The sequence below is a fragment of the Camarhynchus parvulus genome, unplaced genomic scaffold, assembly GCF_901933205.1.
Source record: "Camarhynchus parvulus unplaced genomic scaffold, STF_HiC, whole genome shotgun sequence".
Classification (NCBI taxonomy): domain Eukaryota; kingdom Metazoa; phylum Chordata; class Aves; order Passeriformes; family Thraupidae; genus Camarhynchus; species Camarhynchus parvulus.
The window spans coordinates 95,751-116,737 of NW_022148468.1; the positions used below are offsets into that span (position 1 = coordinate 95,751).

A 20,987-nucleotide genomic window follows, 5' to 3' on the forward strand; every position below is an offset into this window, starting at 1 on the left:
TCATTTTCATCTCATTTTTGCCCCATTTTCTCCCTCCAGGTTACACCCCGCTCCCTGGTGACACCCGTGCAGGTGAGAGACCCAATGTCACTTTTTGGTCATTTTTGGTCATTTTTAAATCATTTTTGTCCTTTTTTTGTCACTTTTCCACATTTTCCCCTCCCTTTTTTCTCCCCTTTTTGTCATTTTTTGTCCTTTTCCCCCCTTTTTCCATCCCTTCTTCTTCTTCATTTTTGTCCCTTTTGTCCTTTTTTGTCACTTTTTTCACCTTTTTTCTCTTTTTTCCACTTTTCCTCTCTTTCTGTCACTTTCTTCCCCCTTTTTTGCCTATTTTTTAGCTCATTTTTTGCCCATTTTTCTCCATTTTTGCCCCATTTTTGCCCTGCAGGTTACGCCCCCCTCCCCGGTGACACCTACGCAGGTGAGGAACCCCCGACATCACCTTTGGCACCTTCTTTGTCCCTTTTTTCCTCTTTTTTGCCCCATTTTTTGTCACTTTCCCTTCCCAGGCAGCATCTGAGGGCCCTCCCAGGACGGTGACGGCGATGGGTCCTGAAAATCCACAAAATCACCCCAAAAATCCCCTCAAAAATCCCCCCAAATGCCCCCAAAATCCTCAAAAATCCCCCCCAAATCCCCTAAAAATCCCAAAAAAATCTCCAAAAAATTTTTCCCCAAAATCTATAAAATTCTCTCCAGAAATTCACCCCAAAATCACATTTAAAAAACCCCAAAATCCCCTCAAAATCCCCTCAAAAGTCCCATTAAAAATCCCCCTAAAATCCCCTTTTAAAAAACTCCCAAAATTCTGAAAAATTGCCTTCAAATCCCATTTTAAAAACAAAAAATCCCCCAAAATCTCCAAAAAATCCCATTAAAAAAACCCCAAAATTCCCCCAAATCCCCCTCAAATCCCATTTTAAAACCCTAAAAAAAAGCCCCAAAATTCCCCCTTAAATCCCATTAAAAACACCAAAAAAATCCCCAAAAATCCCGCAAATCCTGCTCAAAAATCCACCCCAAAATTCCATTCAAAATAAAAAAAAACCAAAAATCCCTCTTAAATCCCATTAAAAATCCCTCAAAAATTCCCCCAAAATCCCCCTAAAATCTGATTTTTAAAAATCCCCAAAATTCCGAAAAATCCCCCTCAAATCCCATTTTAAAAACCAAAAAAATCCCCCAATTTTCTCCAAAAGTCCCATTTATAAACTCCCAAAAAATCCCATAAAAAACCCCAAAAATTCCCCCCAAATCCCTCCCAAAAATCTCCCTTAAATCCCATTAAAAATCCCCAAAAACCCGAAAAATCCCCTTTAAAATCCCTAAAATCCCTCCCCCAAATTCCCCTAAAAATCCCATTAAAACCCAAAAAATCCCCCAAAAACCCCAAAATTTCCAATTATGAAAAAATAAAAGCAGCAAAAATTTGGAGGATTTTTAAAATTTTATTTGGGTTTTCTTTGGGATTTATTGGGGGGCGTTTTTGGGAAATTTTGGAGGGTTTTGAGGGAGGAATTTGGGATTTTGGGGGGATTTTTTTTTTGAGATTTTTTGGGGGATTTTTATAATTTTTTGGGATTTTGAGGTGGATTTTTGGGGGATTTTTGGGGGATTTTAGGGGGATTTTTAGGGGGATTTTGGGGAGGAATTTTGGGAGATTTTGGGTGCAGAGGGGTCTGGGGGGGGGTTGAATTTTGAGGTCCCCAAAATGACCCCCCAAAAGGGGGTCCCACCTAAATCTGCCTAGCAACACCTGACGTCACATACGCCGCGAGCCGTGATTGGTCAGGCCCCTTGCCCTCGCATAATAAGTGTCCACGCGTTTCTCGTCCATGCGTGAGCGGCCATTTCCCCTCCGCGTGTCACCCTCAGGCCTCTGTGTCCTTTCTTTGTCACCTCTTTGTCACCTCTTCGTCACCTTTTTATCACCTCCGCGCGTGTTTTTACCCCACTAAAGCGCCCATTTGCCCCCCACGCGTGTTTTTACCCCCTTAAAACCAACCCCGGTGACCTTTGAGGCGAATGCCCGTAACCAACATGGCGGCCGCGTCCGTAACATCGCTACGGCGCATGCGCAACACACGCAGTGTGGGCTGGAGTGGCGGAAGTTTTTTGCCGTACAGCAAAACTGCGCACGCGCCAACGGAAGTGAACCCCTGCCCGCTATATAAGCGGCCGGGAGGCCCCGTAGCGCTCTTTTTGCCGGGTCGGAGAACAAGCCGCCGCCATGTGAGGGGGGGAACGCGGGGAAAAAACGGGAATTTTTCTGGGAAAAATGGGATTTGTGAGGGGAAAAATGGGATTTGTGAGGAGAAAATAGGGCTGGGGAAGGTGGCGGGGTGGGAATTTGGGCGGTGAGGGGCGGAAAAGGGGGAAAAATGGAGATGGGAGGGGAGGGCGGCCATGAGGGGAAGGGGGGAGAGAAGCGGCGGTCTCGGTGTTTTAAATTTAGGGTTAGGGTTAGTTTTAAATTTAGTTTTAAATTAAAGGATTGAGTTGGGATTGGCGGGTTTAGGGAGGGAAAAGGGGGATTGGGAAAAGGTTGAGAGGAAAAAAGTGGGAATAAGAGTCAGGAATGAGGAAAAGCAGTGAGAAAATGAGATTTAGGGGGGAAGTCGGAAAAATGGGGAAAAAATAGTTAAGAGGAGGAAAAGATGGGTTTCGAGTGGAAAAAATTCGGAATAATCGTGGGAACAAGGAACCCAGAGTGGGTTAGATGGAAATAAGATTGGGAAAGAGGATCCAGAGAGGAAAAAAATGAGGATGTGGGGGGGAAAGGAGGTTCCCAATGGAAAACTGGGAGTCCAACATTCCCTTTTCCCACTTTTTCCTGCTTTTTCCCCATTTTCTCCCTTTTTCCCCACTTTTGGCCACTATTTCCCACATTTGCCCCCATATTTTTCCCTTTTTTCCCATTTTCCCACACCCCCCCTTTTCCCCCACCTTCCCCCCTTTTCTCTGTATTTTTCTCTCACTTTTTCCCGTATTTTCCCCCCTTTTAAAATATATTTTTTTCACATTTTTTCTTAGTTTCCCCCCATATTTTTTCCCATTTTACCACATTCTCTCCTCACTTTCTCCTGATATTTTTCCCCACATTTTTTCCCACATTTTCCCCATATTTCTTCCCCCACTTTTCTCACTTTTCCACCCACACTTTTCCCCCCTTTTCCCCAACAAATTTTCTTATTTCCCCCCAATTTTTCCCTCTGTTTTCCCTACTTTCCCCGCTTTCTTCACACTTTTTCCCCGCTCTTTCCTATTTTTTCTCACTTTTTCTAAATTTTTTCCTCACATTTTTCCCCACATTTTTCCACACTTTTCCCCACATTTCCCACTTTTCCCCATATTTTCCCCCCTTTTCCCAATTTTTCCCCTCATTTTTTCCCCACATTTTCCCCCCTTTTCCCCCCATATTTTCCCCCCTTTCCTCCCCCTTTTCCTCCCCCTTTTATTCCTATTTTCCCACCATTTTTTTTTTTTTTTCCCCCACTGTTTCCCAATTTTTTCCCACATTTCCCCCCGTTTTTCCCCATATTTTCCCTCACTTTTTCCCTACATTTCCCCCACTTTTTCCCCTCATTTTTTCCCATTTTCCCCCCAGCATGACGGATTGGGAGACGGCTCCGGCCGTGACCGAGACCCCGGACATCAAATTGTTCGGCAAATGGAGCACGGACGACGTCCAGATCAACGACATCTCCCTGCAGGTGAGAATCCCCAAAATTCCCCCAAAAATTTGGGATTCAGCATCACAAATCCAACCCCAAAATTCCCCCAAAAATTTATGCACACCACCCCAATCCCAAAAATTTAGCATCTCCTTCCCCAAAATTTACATCACACCCACCCAATTTCACCACCCTCACCATTCCCAATTTGCCACCACCCCAAATTTACCCCCAATTCCCTCACACAACCCCCTTAGCTCCCCTTCCCATTTACCCACCCCATTCCATACGCATCCACACCCCAAAATTCCAAAATTTATCCATACTCACCAAAATTCCCCAAAAATTTGATTCAGCATCACAAATCCAACCAAAATTCCCCAAAAATTTGGATTATGCAGTGAAGGAAAATCATTGACCAGTGGAAAATATTTGAATTTGAGTGGAATTAGGGCTGGAAATTCAGGATTTTTCAGGGTTTTGACCCCAAAACTGATCCCAAAATTCCCCAATTTTTTTGGAATTTCCAAATTTTTTAGGATTACATCATCACGAAGGATAAATACGAGAAATAGACCGAGCTCCTCCCTCATTTTATGAGGTATTAGGTGACAAAAAATATTTCGATTTTTATGGGATTTGGGCTAAAATTTTGGGATTTTTGAGGGTTTTGACCCCAAAACTGAACCCAAAATTTTTTTGAAATTCCCAAATTTTTTGGGATTATGTTATAAATGATTCGTCATAGTAAAGGAGAAATTCATTGAGCACTTTTTAGCTCCATATTAGCGCCATGAAAAGTATGTGAATTTTAATGGGATTTGAGCTAAAATTTTGGGATTTTTTGGGGTTTTGACCCCAAAACTGATCCCAAATTTTCTGGAATTCCCAAATTTTTTTACGATTACATCGCCACAAAGGAGAAATTTATCAAGAGCTCTTTCACTCCATGTTACTACAATGAAAAATATTTGAATTTTAATGGGATTTGGGTTCGGAAATTTGCGATTTTTCAGGGTTTTGACCCCAAAACTGACCCCAAAAATCCCAATTTTTTTTAGCATTACATCACAATACAGGAGAAACACATGAAGTATTTGTTTGACTCTGTTGTGCATTAACACGATGGGGAAATATTTGAATTTTAACGCGACTTGAGCTAAAATTTCGGGCTTTTTGGGGGTTTTGACCCTAAAACCGACCCCAAAATGTTTGGAATTTTCAGGATTACATTGCAGTGAAGGAGAAATATGCCAAATACCTGCCTCACTCTGCGGGCCGTTACGCGGCCAAGCGCTTCCGGAAGGCGCAGTGCCCCATCGTGGAGCGCCTCACCAACTCCATGATGATGCACGGCAGGAACAACGGCAAGAAGCTGATGACCGTGAGGATCGTGAAGCACGCCTTTGAGATCATCCATCTGCTCACTGGGGAGGTGAGGAATCCCAAAAAAATGGGGATTTGGGGGAAAAATCCCAGGAAAAATGGAAAAAATCCGGTGAAAAACGGAGGAAAAATGGGGAAAAACGGGGAAAAAATGAGATTTTTAGGGGAAAAATGGGGGGAAAAAAAGGAATTTTAGAGGGGAAAACGATGGGAAAAGTGGGGTTTTTAGGGGGGAAAATGAGATTTTTATGGGGGAAATTGGGGAAAAAAATTGGATTTTTTTAGGGGGAAAAATCGGATTTTTAGCAGGAAAAATTGGGAAATAAATCCAATTTTTTAGGGGGGGAAATAAGGGTGAAACAGGATTTTTAGGGGGAAAAATGAGGGGAAAGTGGGAATTTTACAGGGGCGAAGTGGGGGAAAAAAAGAGGGATTTTTTTAGGGTGAAAAATGGGGTTCTTAGGAGGAAAATTGGGAGTAAAAATCAGATTTTTAGGAGGATAAATAGGGAAAAAATTTATATTGAAAAAAAGGGGGTTTTGGAGGGAAAAATGGGATGTTTAGGGGAAAAACAGAAAACAAATTAGGGATTTTCTATGGGAATAAGGGGGGTTTTAGGGGAAAAACGGGATTTGAGAAGGAAAAACGGGGGGAAGGGACAAAAAAGAATTTGGGGATGAATTTTTTGGGAATTCCCTGATTTCTGTGTGTTTTCCAGAACCCCCTGCAGGTTCTGGTCAACGCCATCATCAACTCGGGGCCGCGCGAGGACTCGACGCGCATCGGCCGCGCCGGCACCGTGCGCAGGCAGGCCGTGGACGTGTCCCCCCTGCGCAGGGTCAACCAGGTCATTCCGAAAATTCAGAACGTTCCGAACGCTTTTATCTTTATTTCCCTTTTTCTTGTTTTCGGTTTTTTTCCCTTTTTTTTCTTGATTTTTTCCCCATTTTTTCCCCATTTTTTATCGCTTTTTCCATTTTTTCTCCATTTTCCCCCCATTTTCCCTCCTTTTTTCCTGCTTTTTTTTTTCATTTTTTCCTGATTTTTTTCCCATTTTCCCTAATTTTTTCCCTTTTTTTCCCTAAATTTTATTCAATTTTAAATTTTTTTTCCTTTTTTTTTCATTTTTTTCTTTTTTTGGGCATTTTTGGCCATTTTCTCCCCTGATTTTTCCTATTTTTTCCCATTTTTTCCCAATTTTCCCCCTAACTTTTACTCAATTTAAATTTTTTTTTTTTTTTTTTTGCATTTTTTCTCTTTTTTTGGGCATTTTTGGCCATTTTCTCCCCCTGATTTTTCCCTAATTTTTTCCCATTTTTTCCCAATTTTCCCCCTAACTTTTACTCAATTTTAAATTTTTTTCCTATTTTTTTTTTTTTCTTTTTTTTGGGCATTTTTGGCCATTTTCTCCCCCTGATTTTTCCCTAATTTTCCCTTTTTTCCCAATTTTTCTCCTAACTTTTTATTCAATTTAAATTTTTTTCCTATTTTTTTGTTTTTTTTTTTTTTTCTTGTTTTTGGCCATTTTCTCCCCTGATTTTTCCCTCATTTTTTCCCAATTTTTCCCCTAACTTTTACTCAATTTTAAATTTTTTTCCCTATTTTTTTTCTTTTTTTCTTTTTGGGCATTTTTGGCCATTTTTTCCCTGCTTTTTCCCTAATTTTCCCCATTTTTCCCATTTTTCCCCTAACTTTTACTCAATTTTTAAATTTTTTCCCTATTTTTTTTGCATTTTTCCTTTTTTTTTGGCATTTTTTGGCCATTTTCTCCCCTGATTTTTCCCTAATTTTTCCCATTTTTTGCAATTTTCCCCTAATTTTTACCCCATTTTAAATTTTTTTCCTATTTTTTTGCATTTTTCCCTTTTTGCGCAAATTTTGGCCATTTTTTCCCCTTTTTTTCCCTAATTTTCCCCCCAATTTTTCCCCTAACTTTTACTCAACTTAAAATTTTTCCCCTATTTTTTTTCTGCATTTTGCCTCTTTTTTTTTGGCATTTTTGGCCATTTTCTCCCCCTTATTTTTCCCTAATTTTTTCCCATTTTTTCCCAGTTTTTCCCCCTAACTTTTATTCAATTTTAAATTTTTTTCCCTATTTTTTTTGCATTTTTTCTCTTTTTTTTTGCATTTTTGGCCATTTTCTCCCCCTTATTTTTCCCTAATTTTTTCCCAGTTTTCCCCCCTAACTTTTACTCAATTTAAATTTTTTTTCATATTTTTCTTGCATTTTTTCCTCCGTTTTTTCGGCATTTTCTGCCATTTTCTCCCCTTTTTTTCCCCACTTCCCCCCATTTTCTCCCAATTTTTTCCCTATTTTCTCTCTTTTTTTGTTGCTTTTTTCCTCCATTTCTCCCCCGTTTTTTTGGGTACTTTTTCCCCGTTTTCCCCTTTCTTTTTGCATTTTTCCCCTCATTTATTCCCCCTTTGTCCCATTTTTTACTCCATTTTTTCCCTTTTTTTTCCCCCGAAACGCGTAAATTTCCCCAAAATCTCAATTTCCCCCCCCAAATTCCCATTATTTTTCTCTAATTTTTCCTAATTTTCCCTTCATTTTCTCCTTATTTTTCCACTATTTTTCCTCTTTTTTTCCCCACATTTTTTGCTGGTTTTTTTTTCCCAAACTCCCAAATTTTCCCAAAATCTCAATTTCCCCCCCCCCAAATTCCCATTATTTTTCTCTTACCATCTCCCAATTTTCCCTTCATTTTCCCCTCATTTTCCCCATTTTTCCTGGGATTTTTTCCCAAATTCTGCTTTTTCCTTCCATAAGTCCCAAATTTTCCCAAAATCTTCATTTCCCCCCCCAAAATTCCCATTATTTTTCCTTCTTTTTCCTGATTTTTTCCCCCAAAATTCCCATTTTTCAGCCCTTTCCCAAGTTTTCCGGTTTTTTTTTCCCCCAAACTCCCAAATTTTCCCCAAAATCTCGATCTCCCCCAAAATTCCCATTATTTTCTCTCCCAGGCCATCTTTTTTTTTTGCATGGCTTTCCTGAGTTTTTCTAACATTTCTCCCTCTTTTTTTCCTGATTTTTCCTCCTTTTTTACCCTGATTTTTTCACATTTTTTTTCTGAAAAATTTTTTTTCTCCTTTGGTTTTTCCTTCTTTTTCCCCAAATTTTTTTTTTTTTTTCCAATTTTTTCCTCATTTTCCCCCCCCTTTTTACTGGAATTTTTCCCAAAATCTTGATTTTTTCCCATTTCCCCATTATTTTTCCGTGTTTTTCCCCTAATTTTTCTCCATTTTCCCCTCATTGTTCTCTTTTTTCTCCCCAACTCGGAAAATCCCAAATTTTCCCAAATTCCACCCCCAATCCCCTAAAATCCCTTTTCCCTCTTTTTTCCCCCCTTTTTTTCCCTGTTTTTTTTTGCATTTTTCCTGATTTTTTTTCTCATTTCTCCCTCTTTTTTCCTGATTTTTTTCTCATTGTTTTCCTGATTTTTTCCCTTTTTTTTCCTGATTTTTCTCCTTTATTTTCCTTATTTTCTTCTATTTTTTCCCCAATTTTCCTCATTTCTTTTCCTGGTTTTTTCTTTATTTTTTCCCATTTCCCCCTTTTTTTTCCATTTTTCCCTCTAATTTTTCTCCATTTTCCCCTATCGGTCTCTATTTTGCTGCCAAGGTCAGAAAATCCCAGAAATTCCCCAAATTCCACCCCCAATCCCCAAAAATCCCTTTCCCCTCTTTTTCCCCCTTTTTTCCCCTTTTTTTTTTTGCATTTTTCCTGATTTTTTTCTCATTTTCCTCTCTTTTTTTCCTGATTTTTCCTCATTGTTTTCCTGATTTTTTCCCTTTTTTTCCTCTGATTTTTCTCGTTTATTTTCCTTATTTTCTCCTAATTTTTCCCAGTTTTTCCTCATTTTTGTCCCTGATTTTTTTCTCACTTTTTCTTTATTTTTCCCCATTTTCCCATTTCCCCCTTTTTTTTTCCATTTTTCCCTCTAATTTTTCTCCATTTTCCCCTATTGGTCTCTATTTTGCTGCCAAGGTGGGAAAATCCCAGAAATTCCCCAAATTCCACCCCCAATCCCCAAAAATCCCTTTTCTCTCTTTTCCCTCTTTTTCCCCCTTTTTTCCCTGTTTTTTTTTGCATTTTTCCTGATTTTTTTCTCATTTCTCTCTCTTTTTTTCCTGATTTTTTTTCTCATTGTTTTCCTGATTTTTTTCCTTTTTTTTCCTGATTTTTCTCCTTTATTTTCCTTATTTTCTCTTAATTTTTTCCCAAGTTTTTCCTCATTTTTGTTCCTGATTTTTTTCTCATTTTTTCTTTACTTTTTCCATTTCCCCCTTTTTTTTCCATTTTTCCCTCTAATTTTTCTCCATTTTCCCCTGTCGGTCTCTATTTTGCTGCCAAGGTCGGAAAATCCCAGAAATTCCCCAAATTCCACCCCCAATCCCCTAAAAATCCCTTTTCCCAATTTTTCCCATTTCCCCCCAACATTCCTAAAAATCTCCTCATTTTATCCCCAAAATTCCCAATTTTTCCCCCCAAAATTCCCAATTTTCCCCCCTAAATTCCCAAATTTCCCCAAAATTCTTTTTGTTTCCCATTTTTCCCATTTCCCCTTAAAATTCCTAAAACTTTCCTGATTTTATCCCCAAAATGCCCAAATTTTCCCCCCCAAATTCCCAATTTTTTTTCCGCCCATTTTTCCCCAATTTTCCCCCCAAATTCTCAAATTTTTCCCGTTTTCCTCCCTAAATTCCCAAATTTTTCCCCATTTTCCCCCAAGATTCCCAAATTTTGCCCATTTTCCCAAATTTCCTCCCCAAATTCCCAAATTTTTCCCCAAATTTTTAATTTTTTTCCCCAGGGCTCCTCCAACTCGTACGCCATCAAGAAGAAGGACGAGCTGGAGCGCGTGGCCAAATCCAACCGCTAAAAACCCCAAATTCCCCCAAAATCCCAAATATTCCCAATAAAATCGGTGGATTTGGAGCCAGAATTCAGGAATTTGGGTTTTATTACAATTTTTAAAAAAATTTTTTTAATTTTTTGGTGAAATTTCTGAGTTTTTAGTGAATTTTTTTGAGATTTTTTTTGGAATTTTGAGGTTTTTTTCTTTCAATTCTTCTGGAATTCCAGGGATTTTTCCAGAATTTTCCCAACTCCCTCTCCCCACCCCCAAAAATCCCCATAAAAAATTTCCCAGAATTCTTTAAAGTTCCCCCAAAAATTTCCCCCAAAAATCCCTCAAAATTCCCCCCAAAAATTCCCAAAATTCCATTAAAAATTCCCCTAAAAATTTCTCTAAATTCCCCCAAAATTCCCAAAATTAAAAAAAGTCCCGCAAAATAGAAATAAAATTCCCCAAATTCCCCCCAGAATTCCCAAAAAATTCCCTAAAAATCCCCAAAATTTCCCAAAAAACTCCCCCAAAAATTCCCTTAAAATTCTCTCTGAAATTCCCCAATTCCTCCCAAAATTCAAAAAGAAATCTCAAAATAATTTTCCCAAATTCCCCCAAAAATTCCCAATATTCCCCCTAAAAATTCACAAAATTCCTTGAAAATTCCCCCAAAAATTACTAAAAAATTTCCCAAAATTCTCAAAAATTCCCAGAAAATTCTCCAAATTAAAAAAGAAATTCCCCAAAATTTCCCTGAATTCCCCCAAAAATTTCCCCAAACTCCCCCCAAAAATTCCCTCACAATTCCCAAAATTTAAAAAAAATTCCCCCCAAATCCATAAATTGCCCAAAATTTCCCTAAAATTTCCCCCAAATTTCCCCCAAAAATTCCCCTCAAAATTCCCAAAAAATTCCCAAAAATATTCCCCAAAACTTCCCCAAATTCCCTTCAAAATTCCCCCCAAAAATCCCAAAATTTCCCCAAAAATTCCCAAATTTCCCCCAAAATTCCCCCCAAACCACTCGGAGCCGATGGATCCCGATTGATTGTTTTATTTCCACAAAAATTTGGGAATTCCCGACCCCAAATCCCGAATTTTCCTCGGAATTCCGGGAATTTTTATTCTCTAAGGGGGTTGGGGAGATTTGGGGATTTTTTAGGGGAAAATTGGGGAATTCTGAGGGAATTTTGGGGGAAATTTGGGATTTTTTTTAGGGGCAAATTTGGGAATTTTGGGGGGGGAAATTGGGATGTTTTTGGGATAAGAATTGGGAATTTTGGGGGATGGAAAATTGGGAATTTGGGGGATTTTTGGGATTAAAATTGGGATTTTTTGGGATAAGAATTGGGAATTTTGGGGGTGAAATTTGGGAATTTGGGGGCATTTTTGGGATGGAAATTGGGAATTTTTGGGATAAGAATTGGGAATTTTTTGGGATAAGAATTGGGAATTTTGGGGGTGAAATTTGGGAATTTGGGGGCATTTTTGGGATGGAAATTGGGATTTTTTGGGATAAGAATTGGGAATTTTTTGGGATGAAAATTGGGATTTTTTGGGATAAGAATTGGGAATTTTTGGGGGTGAAATTTGGGAATTTGGGGGATTTTTGGGATGGAAATTGGGATTTTTTGGGATAAGAATTGGGAATTTTTGGGGTGAAATTTGGGAATTTGGGGGGATTTTTGGGATGGAAATTGGGATTTTTTGGGATAAGAATTGGGAATTTTTGGGGATAAGAATTGGGAATTTGGGGGCATTTTTGGGATTGAAATTGGGAATTTTTTGGGATAAGAATTGGGAATTTTTTGGGATGAAAATTGGGATTTTTTGGGATAAGAATTGGGAATTTTGGGGGATGAAAATTGGGAATTTGGGGGCATTTTTGGGATGGAAATTGGGAATTTTTTGGGGTAGGAATTGGGAATTTTTGGGGATGGAAATTGGCAATTTGGGGGCATTTTTGGGATTGGAAATTGGGATTTTTTTGGGGGGGAAATTCAGGAATTTTGGGGGGGGGAAATTGAGACTTTTTGGGGAAAACCTGGGAATTCTGGGGGATTTTTGGGATGGAAATTCAGGAAATTTTGGGGGGAAAATTGGGAATTTTTCCCACAAAAATTCCAGGATGTTTTTGCCTGAATTCCAGGATTTTTCTGGAATTTTCCACCTCAATTTGGGATTTTTCCATAGAAATTCCAGGATTTTTTCAGCAAAACTTTCATAAATTTTCTGAATTTCTAAATTTTCAGAATTCCAGGATATTTTCATGTAAATTCTGGGATTTTTCTGGGTGAATTCCAGGAATTTTTCGGCAAAAATTCCATGAATTTTCTGACATAAATTCCAGGATATTTTCATGTAAATTCTGGGGTTTTTCCGTGTGAATTCCAGGAATTTTTCTAATTAAATTCCACGAATTTTCTGACATGAATTCCAGGATTTTTCGACCTAAATTCTAAGATTTTTCCATGTAAATTCTGTGAATTTTCTGCCTAAATTCCGGGATTTTCCCACAAAAAATCCTGAATTTTCCCCCAAAAATTCTGGGATTTTCCCCCCTGCATTCCGGGATTTTTCTGCCTGAATTCCAAGAATTTTCCCACCAGAATTCCAGGATTTTTCTGGAATTTTCCCTCACTTGTAGAGCAGGTGCACGGCCCAGGATTTTCCCACCTCAATTCCATTCTTTTCCTACAGAAATTCCTGGTTTTTTCCAGCTAAATTCATGGATTTTTTCAGTAAGAATTCCATGAATTTTCTGGCATGAATTCCATGATTTTTCTGACATGAATTCCATGATTTTTTGGACATGAATTCCATGATTTTTCTGACATGAATTCCATGATTTTTTGGCCAAGAATTCCACGATTTTTCCATGTAAATTCTGTGAATTTTCCTGGGTAAATTCCACTATTTTGCCCCAGAAATTCCTGAATTTCCCCCCAAAAATTCCGGGATTTTCCCCCCTGAATTCCGAGATTTTTTTCTGCCTGAATTCCAAGAATTTTCCCGCCAGAATTCCGGGATTTTTCTGGAATTTTCCCTCACTTGTAGAGCAGGTGCACGCGGCTCCCGTCGCAGTTGGCCCGGCCCAGCTTCTCCGCCTGCTCCGACACCAGGCAGCGAACCAGGCTGGGCTGGGGGAACGCCTGGGAAATCTGGGAATGTTGGGAAATCTGGGAATGTTGGGAAATCTGGGAATGTTGGGAAATCTGGGAATGCTGGGAGGAGGGGCCCAGGTGGTTCTGGGCATTGGGGGAGTTCTGGGAATCGCGGGAATGGCGGCGCCGCGAGCGGAGCTGGAGCTGCTGCCGCGCCTGGAGCTGCTGCCGGAGCTCGGAGACGCGCTCTTCCTTCTGCCGGGGAAAAATGGGGGGAAATGGGGTGAAAAATGGGGGAAATATGGGGGGAAATATGGGGAAAATTATGGGGAAAATTATGGGGGAAATGGGGAAAAAATTGGGTGAAAAGTGGGGAAAATATGGGGGGGAAATGTGCAAAATGGGGGAAAATATGGGGGGAATTATGGGGAAAGTCATGGGGGAAATGGGGGGAAATTATGGGGAAAATTATGGAGAAATGGGGAAAAATTGTGTGAAAAATGGGGAAAATATGGGGGGGAAATGTGCAATATGGGGGAAATTATGGGGAAAATATGGGGGGAATTATGGGGAAAGTTATGGGGGAAATGGGGGGAAATTATGGGGAAAATTATGGAGAAATGGGGAAAAAATGGGGGAAAAGTGGGGAAAAAAATGGGGAAATACAGGGAAAATTATGGGGGAAAATATGGGGAAAATATGGGGGGAATTAGGGGGAAAATTATGGGGAAAATTATGGGGAAAAATGGGGAAAAAATTGTGGGGAAAAATGGGGAAAAAATGGGGAAATACAGGGAAAATTATGGGGGAAAATATGGGGGGAATTATGGGGAAAATTATGGGGAAAGTTATGGGGGAAATGGGGGAAAAAATTGGGGGAAAAATGGGGAAAAAATGGGGAAATTATGGGGAAAAATGGGGAAAAAATGGGAGGAAATTATGGGGAAAAATGGGGAAATTATGGGGAAAATTATGGGGAAAAATGGGTGAAAAGGGGAAAATATGGGGGAAATTATGGGGAAAATGGGGGAAATTATGGGGAAAATTGTGGAGAAATGGGGAAAAATTGTGTGAAAAATGGGGAAAAAATGGGGAAAATATGAGGGAAATACAGGGAAAATTATGGGGAAAAATGGGATTAAAATGGGGAAAATATGGGGGAAATTATGGGGGGAAAATATGGGGAAATTATGGGGAAAATATGGGAAAAATGGGGTAAAAATGGGGAAAATATGGGGGAAATTATGGGGAAAAATATGGGAGTAAAATGGGGAAAAATTGGGGAAAATTATGGGGGAAATGGGGAAAATTTGGGGTTAAAATGGGGAAAACAATGGGAAAAATTTGGGAAAATTGTGGGATAAAATGGGAAAAAATTGGGGAAAATTGTGGGGAAAAATTGGGGAAAATTATGGGGGGAAATGGGGAAAAGATGGGGAAATTATGTAGAATAAAGGGGAGAAATGGGGAAAATTATGGGGGAAAATAGAGGGAAATTATGGGGAAAAATTTGGGGAAAATTTGGGAAATTTTGGGGAATAAAGGAAGAAAACATGGGGAACAAGAAGGGAAAAATGGGAAAATATGGGAAAAATGGGGAAATTTAGGGGGAAAATGGGGGAAAAATTATGGGATAAAAGTAGGGAAAATGGGGAAATTGAGGGGGAAATGGAAAAATGATGGGATAAAAGAGGAAAAAATGTGAAAATTGTGGGAGAAAATGGGGAAATTTTGGCGAATAAAGAGGGGGAAATGGGGAAATGATGGGGAATAATGGGAGGAAAAACAGGGAAAATATGGGGGAAGAATGGGATAAAATGAGGGAAAAATGGGAAAATTTGGGGGGAAATGGGGAAATTTGGGGTAAAAGAGAAAACCAGGCAAAACTCCAGGAAAAGGGGAAAAAAACACGAGAAAGGAGTTTGGATGCTGAAATTCCCCAGAATTCCGGAACCTTCCGCCCACCTCGGCGATGGGGGGAAAACAACGGAAAAATACCAGAAAAAGGGAAAAAAATGTGAAAAACCACCAGAAAAGATGGGGAAAAAACAGAAAAAATGGGAAAACCAAGAAAAGGGTTTGGACCCAGAATTCGAAGGTTCCCCCACCTCGGTCCCCAATGGGGAAAACAACGGAAAAAACAAAAAAGGGAAAAAAAAAACTCCAAGAAAAAGGAGTTTGGATCCCAGAATTCCGGAAGGTTCCGCCCACCTCGGCGATGGGGGGAAAACACCACAATGGAAAACACCAGAAAAATGGGGAAAAAACCAGAAAAATGGGGAAAACCTGCAGGTAAAAGGAGTTTGGATCCTGAAATTCCCCAGAATTCCAGAAGGTTCTGCCCACCTCGGCGATGGGGGGAAAACAACGGGAAAAACACCAGAAAAAGGGAAAAAAATGTGAAAACCACCAGAAAAATGGGGAAAAAACCAGAAAAATGGGAAAAAACTCCAAGAAAAAGGAGTTTGGATCCCAGAATTCGAAGGGTCTCCATGGGGAAAACACCAGGAAAACACCAGAAAATGGGGAAAACCAGAAAATGGGAAAACTCCAAGAAAAAGGAGTTTGGATCCCAGAATTCCGGAAGGTTCCGCCCACCTCGGCGATGGGGGGAAAAAAACGGGAAAAATACCAGGAAAAAGGGAAAAAATGTGAAAAACACCAGAAAAATGGGGAAAAACCAGAAAAAATGGGGAAAAACACCAGAACAAAAGGGTTGGATGCCGAAATTCCCAGAATTCTGGAAGGTTCCGCCCACCTCGGCGATGATTTTCTCGAGCTCGCGGTTTTCCTTCTCGAGCAGCCGCGACTTCTCCTCCTCGTTGTTGTTGGTGGAGGATCCGGTCTTCATGGTGTCCTGCTGCTCCGACTGCCACTCGCCGCGCGTGATCAGCCGCCGCATCTGAGCCGAAAAACCAGAAAATTCCAGGAATTCCGAATATTCCCGGGTATTCCCAACGATTCCCAGAAAAATCCCCCGAAAACGCAAAAAAAATCGCAAAAAAATCGCAAAAAAATCAAAAAAGAAACGCCCAAAAATGTCCCGACAATTCCCCAAAAAACCCACCCAAAAATGCTCCAAAATTCCAAAAAAATCCCCCCAAAATGTCCCAAAAATTCCCTAAAAGACCACAAAAATCCCCCAAAAATTTAAAAAAAACCCTCAACAACACAAAAAAATCACCAAAAAATTCCCCCAAAATGTCCCAACAATCCCAAAAATTCCCCAAAAATTCCCAAAAAATCGCCCAAAATTCCCAATTTTTCCCCCAATTCACTCCCCGCGCGTGATCAGCCACCGCATCTGAGCCAAAAACCAGAAAATTCCAGAAATTCCAAATATTCCTGGGTATTCCCAACGATTCCCAAAAAAATCCCCAAAAAATCCCAAAAAATCGCCCAAAATTCCAAAAAAATCCCCCCAAAATGTCCCAACAATTCCCAAAAAATCCCCCGGAAAACGCAAAAAAAAATCGCAAAAAAATCAAAAAAGAAACGCCCAAAATGTCCCGACAATTCCCCAAAAACCCACCCAAAAATGCTCCAAAATTCCAAAAAAATCCCCCCAAAATGTCCCAAAAAATTCCCAAAAGACCACCAAAAACTCCTCCAAAATGAAAAAAAAATCCCCCCAAACCACAAAAAAATCACCAAAAAATCCCCCCAAAATCCCCCCAACATGTCCCAACAATTCCCCAAAAAATTCCCAAAAAAATTCCCAAAAATCGCCCAAAATTCCCATTTTTTTCCCCAATTCACTCCCCGCGCGTGATCAGCCGACGCATCTGACCCAAAAAACCAGCAAATTCCAGAAATTCTGAATATTCCCGGGTATTCCCAACAATTCCCCAAAAAAAAACTCCCAAAAAATCCTCCAAAATTCCAAAAAAACCCCCAAAATTTCCCAACAAGTCCCAAAAAATTTCAAAAAAATTCCCCCAAATTTTTTTTAAAATCCCAAAAAATCCCCCAAAAAATTAAAAAAAAATCTTTAAAACTCCCCCCAAAAAATCCTTTGAAAATAAAAAAAAAATTGTGAAAAAATAAAAAAAATCCCTAAAATACTTTAAAAATTCTAAAAAAATTACCCAAAAAAAAAATCCTGAAAAAATCCTTTAAAAAACCTCCAAAAATAATTTTTAAAAAATCCAAAAAAACTCTGAAAAAATCCTAAAAAAATCCCAATAAATCCCCCCAAATAATTTAAAAATCCTAAAAAATTTTTTAAAATCCCCAAAATTCCCCCAAATCAATGTAAAAAATCCCCAAAAAGTCCTCCAAAAATCCCCAAAAAATCGTAAAAAAATCTCGAAGAATCCTAAAAAAATCCTGAAAAATCCTGAAAAATTTTTTTTAAAATCCTTTAAAATTCCCAATAAAATTCCCCCAAAATTTGAATTTTTCTGTAATTCTGGGCTCACCTTGGGCACGAAGAGCACGACCAGGGTGAAAAAATAATTTTGAAAAAAATCTTTTAAAAAATCACAAAAAAATCCCCAAAAAACCCTGGAAAAAAAAAATTTTAAATCCTTTAAAAATCCCCCAAAATCCCCCAAAAAACCTTGAAAAAATATTTTGAAAATCTCTAAAAAAATCCCCAAAAATCCGAAAAAATTCGAAAAAAAAATCCAAAAAACATCCGAAAAAAATCTGAAAAAAAATCCTGAAAAAATCCTAAAAGATATTTTTAAAAAACTCTTTAAAATTCCAATAAAATTCCCCAAAAAATTGAATTTTTCTGTAATTCTGGGCTCACCTTGGGCACAAGGCACGACCAGGGTGAAAAAATAATTTTGAAAAAAATCTTTTAAAAAAATCGCAAAAAAATCCCCAAAAAATCCTGGAAAAAAAAAAATCTTTAAAAAACCCCCAAAAACCTGAAAAAATTTTGAAAATCCAACCCCAAAAATCGAAAAAAACGAAAAAACAAAAAAAATCGAAAAAAAACTGAAAAAACCTAAAAAATTTTTAAAAACCTTATAATAAATTCCCCAAAAATTAATTTTCTGTAATTTGGGCTCACCTTGGGCACGAGAGCAAGAGGGTGAAAAAATAATTTTGAAAAAAATCTTTTAAAAAATCAAAAAACCCAAAAAATCCTGAAAAAAAAAAATTAAATTTTAAAACCAAAAATCCCCAAAAAATATTTTGAAAATCTCTAAAAAAATCCCCCAAAATCTGAAAAAAATCCGAAAAAAAATCCGAAAAAAAAAAAAAATGAAAAAATTAAAAGATATTTTTAAAAAACCTTTAAAATCCAATAAATCCCCAAAAATTGAATTTTTCTGTAATTCTGGGCTCACCTTGGGGCACAAAAAGCCCACCAGGGTGAAAAAATAATTTTGAAAAAATCTTTTAAAAAAATCACAAAAAAATCCCCAAAAAATTCTGGGAAAAAAAAAATTAAGTCCTTTAAAAATCCCCCAAAAACCCTTGAAAAAATATTTTGAAAATCTCTAAAAAAATCCCCCAAAATCTGAAAAAAATCCGAAAAAAAATCCGAAAAAAATCTGAAAAAAATCCGAAAAAAATCCTGAAAAAATTTTTAAAAAACAAAAAAATTCCCAATAAAATTCCCAAAAAATTCCCAATAAAATTCCCCAAAAATTGAATTTTTCTGTAATTCTGGGCTCACCTTGGGCACGAAGAGCACGACCAGGGTGATGTAGGAGGAGAAGACGAAGGGCGGGCGTAGCGGCGGGAGCGGCGTGTGGCCCTCGAGCTCAGGATCAGCGCCGGGCGCCGGTGATCAGACACAAAACCTGAAAAATCCCAAATTTTAGAGAAATTTGGGATTTGGGGCAATTTGGGAATTTTTTTCCGATTTTTTCGGGCGCGTTCTGGGGGTTTTCCTTCATTTTTGGCATTTTTGGGGCTTAAAGAATATTCTGAATTTTTTGATTTTTTTTTTAATTTTTGAGGGGATATTTTTAGGGATTTTTCTGGTTTTTTGGGGGAATTTTTTGACGGTTTTTAGAGAATTTTTTGAGATTTTTTTTGGATTTTTCTGGTATTTTTGGGGATTTTTGGGGATTTTTGAGTAGATCGTGTGTTTGCAAGCTCAGCATCAACGCCACCGCCCCCCCCCAACCAAACTTTAAAACTGAAAAATCCCAAATTTTAGAGAAATGGTTTGGGAATTTGGGGAATTTTTTCTTTTTTTCGGGCGTTCTGGGGGTTTCTCTTTTTTGGCATTTTTGGGGCGTTTTTTAAAGAATATTCTGATTTTTTATTTTTTTAATTTTTGGGGGGATATTTTTAGGGATTTTTCTGGTATTTTGGGGGAATTTTTTTTGACAGATTTTAGAGAATTTTTTGAGATTTTTTGGGGATTTTTCTGGTATTTTTGGGGATTTTTGGGAGGATTTTTTGAGTAGATCGTGTCCTGCTGCGAGCTCAGGATCAGCGTCACCGGCGCCGTGATCAGACACAAAACCTGAAAAATCCCAAATTTTAGAGAAATTTGGGATTTGGGGCAATTTGGGAATTTTTTTCCGATTTTTTCGGCGGCGTTCTGGGGGGTTTTCCTTCATTTTTTGGCATTTTTTGGGCTTTTTTTAAAGAATATTCTGAATTTTTTGGATTTTTTTTTTGATTTTTGAGGGGATATTTTTAGGGATTTTTCTGGTTTTTGGGGAATTTTTTTGACGGTTTTTAGAGAATTTTTTGAGATTTTTTGGGGGATTTTTCTGGTATTTTTGGGGATTTTTGGGGGGAATTTTTGAGTAGATCGTGTCCTGCTGCAAGCTCAGCATCAGCGTCACCGTGATCGGGCACAACACCTGAAAATTCAAATTATTTTCCAAAATTTGGGATTTTCTGAATTTTTGGGAATTTGGGGGGATTTTTAGGGGCGTTCTGGGGGGTTTTCCTTCATTTTTAGGCATTTTTGGGCTTTTTTGGAGAATATTTTGAATTTTTCTGGCGTTTTTTTTGAGATTATTTTGAATTTTTAAAGATTTTTAGAGAGTATTTTTGGGGGATTTTTTGGGGGATTTTTGGGGATTTTTTGAGATTTTTTTCTAATTTTTAGGGATTTTTTTTGACATTATTTTGAATTTTTTTGTGATTTTTTAAAAATATCTTCGGGATTTTGGGGGAGATTTTTAGGGAATTTCTGAGGATTTTTTGGGGGTATTTTTGAGGAATTTTTAAAGAATATTTTGAAATTTTTTTTGAGATTATTTTGAATTTTGGGGAGATTTTTGCGGGATTTTTTGGGGATTTTTTGCAGATTCTTCTGGTATTTTGGGGAATTTTGGGGGGATTTTTTGGGGCAAAGGCGGCGTCCTGCTGCGAGCTCAGGATCAGGCACAACACCCAAAAAAATCCAAATTATTTGGGGAATTTTGGGATTTTGGGGATTTTTTTTCATTTTTGAGGGTTTTTTTAAGGGTATTTTGGGGGTTTTCCCTTCATTTTTTGGCTTTTTTTTGGGCATTTTTAATTTTAGGGAATTTTTCTGGTATTTTTTGGGATACTTCTATGGAATTTTGAGGGAATTTTTAGATTTTTCTGGTATTTTTTTTGATTTTTGGGGGATTTTTTGAGTGGTTTTTTTGGGGATTTTTGGGGCATTTTTTGGGGGGAATTTCTCAGGAATTTCTTGGGATTTTGGGGGATTTTTTTGGGGAATTTTTGGGGGTTTTTTTGGAATTTTTGGGGGATTTTTTTTTACTTTTTGGGATTTTTCTCAATTTTTTTTTCAGGGGAATTTTTTTCCCTGGAATGTTCTGGAATTTACCGCCACGTTGTAGATGGCCATGCCCACGGCTCGGTGGTCGTTGATTTTCTCCGTGGAGACGCTTTTGGTCTCATAGGCCAAGAAAATTCCCAAAAGGAGCAGCAACCCCTTGAATCCATAGAAAATCCCTGGAAAAAAATCGAGAAAAAGGAAAAAAAAAATTTGAATTAAAAATATATTTAAATTATTTTTAATTCAAAAAAATTAATTTTTTAAAATTTTGTCATTTT

At 38.2% G+C, this 20,987-nt stretch overlaps 2 protein-coding genes across 2 annotated transcripts in view; one reads left to right on the top strand and one right to left on the bottom strand.

Annotated features, from left to right (window-relative positions):
• Window positions 1-2,133: 2,133 nt before the first annotated feature.
• RPS5 (ribosomal protein S5) lies at window positions 2,134-10,006 on the top strand. The gene is made up of 5 exons (XM_030970544.1): window positions 2,134-2,232; window positions 3,608-3,713; window positions 4,900-5,109; window positions 5,779-5,928; window positions 9,794-10,006. Exons 2-5 carry the CDS (start codon window positions 3,609-3,611, stop codon window positions 9,941-9,943), a joined length of 615 nt encoding a protein of 204 aa, XP_030826404.1. The 5' UTR covers window positions 2,134-2,232; window position 3,608; the 3' UTR covers window positions 9,944-10,006.
• Window positions 10,007-12,273: 2,267 nt separating this feature from the next.
• GABBR1 (gamma-aminobutyric acid type B receptor subunit 1) overlaps window positions 12,274-20,987 on the bottom strand; it is a 36,607-nt gene continuing 27,893 nt past the window's right edge. Inside the window, exons 17-21 of the mRNA XM_030970537.1 lie at window positions 20,758-20,885; window positions 19,380-19,449; window positions 18,649-18,704; window positions 15,772-15,915; window positions 12,274-13,268 (exon numbers count right to left, since the gene is read on the bottom strand). Of these exons, the coding sequence (XP_030826397.1) occupies window positions 12,957-13,268; window positions 15,772-15,915; window positions 18,649-18,704; window positions 19,380-19,449; window positions 20,758-20,885 (710 nt within the window). The 3' untranslated portion in view covers window positions 12,274-12,956. The remainder of the gene's footprint in view (window positions 13,269-15,771; window positions 15,916-18,648; window positions 18,705-19,379; window positions 19,450-20,757; window positions 20,886-20,987) is intronic.

Bases quoted from the DNA above. Each gene is read 5' to 3' on its own strand.
- RPS5 (XM_030970544.1), top strand. From the start codon at position 3,609: ATGACGGATTGGGAGACGGCTCCGGCCGTGACCGAGACCCCGGACATC. The intron at 3,714-4,899 runs GTGAGAATCCCC...TGGAATTTTCAG, and splicing joins TCAACGACATCTCCCTGCAG to GATTACATTGCAGTGAAGGA. The intron at 5,110-5,778 runs GTGAGGAATCCC...TGTGTTTTCCAG, and splicing joins TCCATCTGCTCACTGGGGAG to AACCCCCTGCAGGTTCTGGT.